Source organism: Ananas comosus, unplaced genomic scaffold (assembly GCF_001540865.1).
Source record: "Ananas comosus cultivar F153 unplaced genomic scaffold, ASM154086v1, whole genome shotgun sequence".
Lineage (NCBI taxonomy): Eukaryota > Viridiplantae > Streptophyta > Magnoliopsida > Poales > Bromeliaceae > Ananas > Ananas comosus.
Window position 1 is genome coordinate 46,365 of NW_017893375.1, and position 9,050 is coordinate 55,414.

The 9,050-nt window shown below is 50.9% G+C and overlaps 1 protein-coding gene across 1 annotated transcript; it reads right to left on the reverse strand.

Moving 5' to 3' along the window:
• Positions 1-1,436, reverse strand: LOC109705816. The gene is made up of 3 exons (XM_020226591.1): positions 645-1,436; positions 336-591; positions 1-247 (listed from the first exon to the last, which is right to left on the reverse strand). The coding sequence occupies exons 1-3, from the start codon at positions 1,006-1,008 to the stop codon at positions 214-216; spliced, it is 654 nt and encodes a 217-aa protein (XP_020082180.1). The 5' UTR covers positions 1,009-1,436; the 3' UTR covers positions 1-213.
• Between the last annotated feature and the right edge of the window lie 7,614 nt (positions 1,437-9,050).

A 9,050-nucleotide genomic window follows, 5' to 3' on the forward strand; every position in this document is an offset into this window, starting at 1 on the left:
CTTTTTAGAGGAGAGCACCGCTCTCTCTCTTTTAATAACACATTTTTTTTATAAAGAGAAGAGCACCGCTCTCTCTCTTTTTATGCAAATTGGACTCGCCGTTGAAGTATTTCGCCGAATGGTTGATGGGCGTGGCTTGAGCCACACAGTCTTTACGGTTGTGACGAGGTCGTCGGGCGTCAACTCCGGATAGATATCGCCGTCCCGCCACGTTCACCGTAGATGCTCGAATAGCACCATCTTGCACCTGCCAACCACTGCTGACAAGATCTCATCGGGACTATATCGCCAACTTGATCAGAAAAATAAACTTTCATTCAGGAATTTTATCGAACAGGTGGATGGCGACGGTGTTCGGGGGGTTGACGATCGGTGCGGCTCGGCTTCGGAGCATGTCTCGGGGCGTTGGAACAAGATCGACGGCGGCGCAGCTAGACTGCTGAGCGGACCTCCCCGGGCTCGGCCTACGGTCGACGACGGTGCGGCCCGGCGGTGGCGCGATTCGGAGCAGACAAGGGAGGCCGAGCTCGACGATAATGAGGCTCGGCCGAGGAGTGGGCCTCCTCAGGCTTGACAGGAATGCGGCTCGGCTTACGCTCAACGCAGAGCGGACCTCCTCGGGCTTGGCAGCAGTGCGGCTCGGCCTTCGCTCGATGGCGGTGCAGCTCGGCCTGCGCTCGACGGCGGTGAGGCTTGGTGAGGCATTTGGTCGAACAGGTGGCGGGTGGAGGGAACACGCAGTAATTTTGCTTCAGGATCTCCTTGTGATCGGAGAAGGCGACGTCGCGATCTCGGAGCAGACAGAGAAGGGGGAAGCAGCGATACATTACCAAGTCCGACGGGAACTTGGGTAGCCTCGGGGCGGACAGCCTCGGAGCGGGCGGCTTCAACGTTGGCGGCTTTGGAGCGCGCGGCTTGGGAGCGATGGCNGCGACAGCAGCTCTGGGTGGCGTCGGAATCAACGCCGTCGAGGATGACTTCGGGACGACGTGGATAGCCTCGGAGCATGTCTCAGGGCGCGTCTGGGATCGGCGAGGAGCGACGAGGATCGGCTTTGGGACGATGCAGGCCGCCTTAAAGAGATGCGGGCGGCCTTGGAGCGCGAGACTTGGGAGCGGTGGCGACAGCAGCTTTGGGTGGCGTCGGAGTCACCGCCGTCGCGGATAACTTCGGGACGACGCGGATGGCCTCGGAGTCGAAGGCGAGCCAGCGCGCGGGGCGGCTTTGGAGTAATGCGGGCGGCCTCGGAGGTGACGCCTTGGGTTGTGGTCGACGAGGAGCGACGCGGGCGGCCTTGGAGCGCGCCTCGGTGCGGCGATTGGCGAGGAGCGACGCTTCGGGTCGTGGTAGGCGAGGAGCGATGAGGCGGTGCCGACGGCGCCGGATCTTGATGGGTGAAAACATACGCCCGCTGCGGCATATGTCGCTGAAGGCGCCCTGCCCGNATCTTGGATAGAATTAAGGGGTTCGACTATTTTTCGAACATCCCGTTATCCTTCCAATAAAAGGACGATCAAAAGAATATCCGACTAATTTTCTTTTGTCTCTTTTACATTTATGGGATAACTAAGGTGGGAAAAATCCCTTCCTTGCTTCCCTAACAAAGCTCCCTTTCTCTTAGAGCAGAGCACCGCTCTCTCTATCTTTCTCTCTTTTGATAATATTTTTACAAAGAGAAGAGCACCGCTCACTCCCTTTCAATGATGCAATATATTTTTACAAAGAGAAGAGCACCGCTCACTCCCTTCTGATAAGACATCTTTTATAAAGAGAAGAGCACCGCTCTCTCTCTTTATGTACAGATCGGATTCGCCGTCGAAAGATGTCTTGGGCATTTCGTCAAACAGTTGGTGAACGTGAGCAGATAAGGTTGTCAAGCTCCAATTCATCGCCATTCCGCAGCATCCGCAGCAAGCACCCGTCAATCATCGATAAGAACACGGGGGAGCAGGTGGTCGACGACGTCGGTGAAGAGGAGCCTGCATTCGTTGTTGAGGCGCTTGACGTTCCTGACGTGGAGGAGGGAACAAACGAGGTGCAGTAGGGTGCGGGCTGAACTTGCGAGTGCCGGCGTAGCTGTCAGCAACGATACTCTCCGCGTCGAGCCCCACTACAAAACAATTGAGACATTGACAATGCACGCGGAAACCTTCAGCGACCCACACCTTGGCGTTTGGGCCCGATGAAGTCGCTGTCGCCAAAATCTCGTCGTGGGCTGTTTCGACTGCCACCAATCTAATCGCGCTTCCTCTAGTTTCGTTCAGGAATTTCATCGAACAGGTGATGGGCGTGGTGAAAAGGAAGAGCTCGGAAGAGACATGACGAAGTTCGGCGGATTGAGCACCGTGGCTGTCGACGACGCGGGCGTGACATGGCGGAGACAGGGTCGGCGGCGGGGTCTTTGGCATCGCTCTTGAAGACATTCTCGGTGGCGGTGAGGTCGGCACCGGAGAAGAAGACGCGGCCGCGTCCGGCGAGGACCACGACGGCTCCATGGGGTTGCCGCTTCATTCGGGCATTTCGTCGAACACATGGTGGTTCTGCCTCAGAGTCTCCTTGTGGCCAGAGAGGATGGCGTCACGACCTCGAGGCGGGTGCTTCGGCAGTGCGGAGATCGGCGAGGAGCGACGCCTCGGGTCGAGGTGTCTCGGAGCGACGCGGGGGGGGGCCTGGGTTGGCGAGGATCGACGCGGGCGGCCTCGGTTGGAGCACGTCCAGGAGCGGCATGGGTGATGGAGCGGGCGGTTTCGATGCGGTTGAGGCCGTCGCGGACGGCGCTGACGACGACGCACTCGGCGGCGGCGTAGTAGGCGACCTTCTCGACGGTCGACACGGGGTGGTCGACGAGGACGATGGGGTCGTAGCCGGGTCGGCCGAAGCGGGCGTTGATAATGGAGCGGGCCTCGTCGGCCACCTCCTCGACGTCGCGGCCATGACTGTGCGCCGGGTTGATGATCTGGACGAGTACGGCGCGGCCACGGAGCTTAGAGCACTCCTCGAGGAGCCGCTCCATAGCGAGGAAGCGAGCGGCCTCGGCAGCGGCGAAGAAGCGGCCTCGGCAGCACGGAGGTTGGCGAGGAAGCGAGCGGCCTTGGGAACGCTCAGTCGAGGCGGCAGTCACCGTCGAAGACCTCAGTGGTAGTGTAGTTGACGCGGTTTTCGAGCTCGAGGAGGAGGTCGAGGTTCTGGAGCCCCACGTCGGCGTCGACGGCGACTATGGAAAACCCGAGTAGCGCGGGGGAAGACGCCGACGTTTGCCGTCGTCGGAGGCTCTCGTGGGTTTGGCCATGGTGGATGCTTATTTGAGAGAGAGAGAAAGAGAAAGAGAGATTTTTTTTTTTTTTTTTTTTTTTTTGTTTTCTCTTTTTCTTTTTTATCTGCGAGAGAGAGAGAGAGAGAACTTTGACTTTGGGGAAGGGAAAAAGATTTTTTTTTTTTTACCTTTTTCTTTTTTTTCTTTCGTAAACGACGGACTCGGGTAAATATATATATATATTTTTGAATGGATTCTGGAAATTCAAAAAGCTCTCTCCGTTTGATTTTTTCGAAAGGTATTTATGGGGGTGGTTGTAACCAACCTGAGGAAAACGTGCGCATGGATGTGCGGGAGGTTATGGGATCGTGGGATGATGGAATTGTGGGTGATCGTAATGGGATCGTGGGATATGGGTAGTTGAGAGGAGAATGTGGGATAGATTTTGGACGGCAGCGATGGGATTGTGTGGTAATGGATGGTTATGATGGAATCGTGGAGATATTGGGTGATTAAGATGGGATTGCGGGAATATTGCGAATTAGTCCTTTCCCTTTGATCATATTACACCTTAATCAAAATATTATATGATTAAGGTGGGGCATTTTGTAAATATACAAAAGGGAATAGACTAATATGCTATTTTATATACCGTGCGTATTATTTTTTCCGCAATCCGGTGCATGAGATATTTTCAAAATTTAAATCATAAATCATCTCTATTTTTTATTTCTTTCTCTCTCCTTTTTTTTTTTTCTTCTTTTATTCCTCTCTCTCTTTTTTTTTTTTTATGCTTCAACAGTAATAAATATACTGAACCATATAAAATATCTAAGCTATAACAACAGAATAGTAAGGGTAGGAACTACACCGAATAACCTGGGTCGGAAGATCTATCGACCGCTACGTACGTGTCTCACGTCTCGTCTTAACCCTCACCGCCTGCGATATCTGAAAAATAGTGGGGGAGGTGAGAACATGTAAACATGTCTCCCCTCCCAGTGGGTACCGCAAGCCGAAGAAGGCGAGGAGTACTCACCGGATCAGGAAGAGCTATACAACAACACGGGTCAGTGGAAACACAGTAGCAACAATAATAAATGAAAGAGATATATAAGGTAATGAGCAGATATGCTGAATACAGTAGCAGTAAATTGAAAGAAAATAGGAACTAGACTGAATAACGACTATCGCTACTGTAACTGGAACAGAAAACATACATGAATATCTACTATAGTAGCAAGACAACTATAAAGTAAGAATTGTAAGTATGCATGCAACAACTGCTACTATAGACATATGCGTCAACCGAACGTATAGACCAAATATACCCAATCTGTACTCGCCGTATTGGTACCCAACACCTCAGGCCCATGCCACATCTGCTCTAAATAGAAACCAGCCAAATTGGTACCCAACACCTCAGGCTGAAAGCATATAACCCCTCTAGGGCTCACGGGTTGACGCAAGCAACCACTTTTCCGAAAAAGAACACCCTCCTGCGGGGGATCAACCCGCTGGTGTACGTGAAATGCACTCGAGCTGTAGCAATCAATGCGAATATGATCAATAGCCAACCGTCGGCAATCAGCCGACAATCACCGCCCCTCGGGCTAATCGACCAAAAGGTCATCCAACTGTAAGGAAGAACAAGAACCGACCACTCAGGTCAACTAGGATGGAACAACTCGACACCCTCTCAACTGTATACAGGTACTGACTAATCAAGTCAACTGGGGTGGAACAACTCAACATTCTACCAAAAGAATATGAATACTGATCAACAAGTCAACTACTGTATATATGCAAGAATCGATCAACAAGTCATATGAGTGTATAATCTAGAACTACCGTCAGCCCCTAGCCGACAATCCTACCCCTCAGGATATACCGACCTCAACGGTCATCAAACGACAGAAGTCAAGGAACCGATCTCACAAGAAATCACAAAATCGCTTTACTCTAAACATGAAACAGGATATGCAGAATAGCTAAGTAGAACAACAAGGAAAACATGGTATAACTACTCTACTCCTACTCAGGATACTAATCATGCAAACAGCGAGTAGAGTAAGATGTGAACAATAGGGGTACAAGGCTCAATAAGCTATACTACGCAATAGTAATAACAGGAGAATAAGGGTAAGAAACCATCACCGAGCGTGCGCCACTGTACCGACATCGGATCGAAGTACCCACTTGTACAAATGTCACACCTGTCTCCTGACTGCAAAAGAATGTCAACCGGACCTAAGGAAGGTCCACCGGGTTAGTGTCTAACCCACAACTAAGAAATACTACATCATAATCCCACTAACAAATCCAGGGAGATCGGTTTACTAAACCGATCGCCGTAACACGTCGAAAGTCCCGTAAACCTCACCGGAACTCCACCAGGACCCACGAACTGTCCCGGGACACACCGACTCAAGATACGAGTCACCCGCTGCCACGAAATACAAATTTATGTGTGACTTGGCAGCAAAGACCTTAACTCACTCCAAAACAATTATCGTCGGATAATCGTGCCGATCCGGGTTCCCGGAGGTATCGATTTCGACACCGGAACCCACCGTCGCTCACCCGTCATTTCTGAACTCTCAAAATGACGTGAGTGACCAGCCAACAAGGCTCAGCGACTACACAATAACTCACGAAGCACTGTCGGAAGGAATCCGAACCGATCCCGCGTTTCGTCGGCGGATTTCGCCGAGAAATGAGCCGAAAATCTCTTTCCGACACTTGCAAAGGCTTGGGGCCTTGGACGATCAGTCCAGAGGTTATCATTAGCCCTAACTCGCTGCCAACAGCAGCTACGATGAAGCAAACGGCATAAAAGCCCCTAACGACACATGACATCACATTATTTTATGTGATTTCATGGCATTTCTGGATCGTACACGCAAACCAGGGGTCGATTAGGACAAACATCGCTCTCGCTGATAGATTTCAGCATGCCAGAGGCCGTGCTCACCTTCCGGAGCACTGCCGGCCACTGCGACGCCCGCACGAGCGACGCGGAATTCAGCGAAACAGCACGCACAGTGCAAAGATTGCCCTTAACTCACTAACCCGGGCACCATTAACCCAAACGGAGGTGAGCATCGTGTTCAGCACGAGCCCACGATCATCGTGCTCACCTCCCGGGGTGTCGGGGAGTCATCGGATCACCGGAAAGGTGACCGGAAAACTTAACTACAGTGCTGGAGCATGAAACAACCACTTACCAGAGCAGTGGGAGCTAGGGCTGGCCGCCGGCGGCCGGACAGCGAGCGCTCCGACCGGGGACGGGAGCAGTCGGTCCATGGGGTTCGGAGGTGGTGCTGGCCGGCGGCGGGCGACAGCCGGTGGTGCGGCGGCGGAGATCAAGCCCGCACAGCTCCTCTCGGGTTCAAGGGCGCCGGCGGCGAGGCGGCGGTCGGAGGAGCTCGGGACGGCGACCGATCGGCGCCGGAGGCCGAGGGGAAGGCCGTGCACCCTACGGTGGGCGGCGGCGGTGCTCGTGGGCGGCGCGGCTCCAAGGTTGGCTCGCACCGGTCTGGGCGGGTGCAGGAGCTCCCAGCGGCGGCCGGCGGCGTGCGGGGACGACGGGGGAAGCACGCCGGAGGTCACCGGGGTCGGCTGGGAGGTGGCACGACCGAAGGAAGGTGGTGGCGGCGCCCGAAACTCGAGGTTGGCCCGACTCGGTCTGGGCTGACCCGGGCTGGCCGCAGCTCCCTCAGGCGGCACCGGCGACGTCCGGGGATGGCCTAAGCCGGGGGAAGAACGTGCTGGAGGTAGATCGCGGCCCGGGGCTTCCTTCCATCGGTGGTGGAGCCTCTCTACCTGCTCTCGGCCAAGGTGGGGGAGAGGGTGGCCGAGAGGGTGGACTGGGAAGGCTGCTGGTGGGTTTCCGGCGGCCGGAGCAGCTCGCCGGCGGCCGGGGCGCGGGCACGGGCAGGGCAGGGCTCAGCTGGGGCGGCTAGGGTGGTCTGGGTCAGCTGGGGGCGGATTAGGGTTAGGGTTTCCATAGTGAACCCTAGCTACATTATATATGTAGGGTAACAAATTGCGCCAAAGTCCCTCCAAACTAAGCAATTCAACCCGAGTCCCTCACAGCGTGAGTAAAACGCATGAATACCCCTCTATGCGCGATCTCACGTGAAACGGTGCATAAAATGTCACGACTTTTTCAAAATTACCGTTTTGCCATCACCGACCTCTCCTCGATCAACGCGCAATCTCCGCAGATCCGTCCGTCAGATTTGCGAATGGATCGCACCAGTGCGATCAGCACGACGGAGACAACAAAGCTACGATTTCGATTCATCTCGATCGACTATGGATTCGCGACAAAATCCAATCTTTCTTCCAACAGAAGAAACAACACACAAATACATATAAAACATGTATTTTTGGATTTTCTCAAAATCTGTGCATCAAACTCAAAATCCGTCAGCGCCAATAGTTCCAGAACAGCTGAACCGGTCGAAACGAGCTATTGGACTGCTATGAACGGAGTCCGATACGAGCCTGAAGCCAACTTCACATCGTGGCTTTTCCGGAAAACCGAGTTACTATTCACTTTAAGTGAAACTTGGAGATCGCGTAACTTCTCCGTTCTAGCTCAGTTTCTCTTAAAACTTGACGAGTGCTTATGTAATTAAATTACACATATAAACATCATCAACAAAGAGTTTAGTTGTACTGTCAAAATCTCAGTCCTTACATTAAATAAGATTTTGCTTTCCAAATAAAAGTTATTGGCTTTCGTACAAAGAGTAAGGTAAAAAGTGTTGTCGTTTTTTTTTCAGTTTCTTTTTTTTTTTCTTTCTTTTTTGACTATTATTAGAGGCTTAAAGTTGTAACAGGCATGAAAATTGCTGAACATAATTATTTAGATTAAAAACGTAAGGACCAACTTAGAATATCAAGATCCCACAGGGATTGTCCATACATTTTATTTAAAAGAGATAGAGCGACCCAACTTAATTGGTAATATGCCTAAATTTGTTGTAAGTTGCCAAGCATTATGAGCAATCCCAGAAATCCCTTTCTTATTATTATCAAATTTTTTGCCTAAATATTAGATTATAGGATTACTAAAATTTAAGAAGTATGCTCGTAAATGCAACGGTGTGCAACGGTATTCCTTGTAACGACATACGATTTTTGAACATGTACGGTGTATTGAGATTTTATTTCCTAACAAATGGTGGCTACAACCAATCAATGGTAACCAATAGCAATTGCCTTCACGTAATCCCTGCCACTTATCATCATATGTAAAGAAATTGCCATAGCATACAAATTCCTTTTACCAAGTCCAATATTTTCTTGACCATAGACTTGTTTCCCAGTATGTTAGTTGTGCTAACATTCTCACACGAAAATAATGCTTTTCAGTCCCTTGAAGATTGCTGTTCGTGACAGAGAGGAGCATTCACTTTTTGACATACTGAGAATGAGCTTTTTTTTGTCCCTCTCATATTTGAGCTTCCTTTAGCTTCTCAATTGCAAGGAGTCGATGTAATACTTCATAAAGTAACTGATGAGATCATAAGCATAGATACCAACTCTTCTTTTGATTTTCCGAAGGGGATTTCCTTTACCACTGGAATGAGTGAACTTCAAAGGTCCTCTCATGTATAATTGCTTCTAATAGTACCAATAACAGCTATAGTTTTATTTAACTTGCTCTGAAAAAGGACTTTCATTTTTCATATATTTACTTTTGGCTTTTTAGAGCTTCCACATTTAAAGAACTATTATCACCAAATATCTAACATCATTATAATTACTCCACCTCTATGTAGGT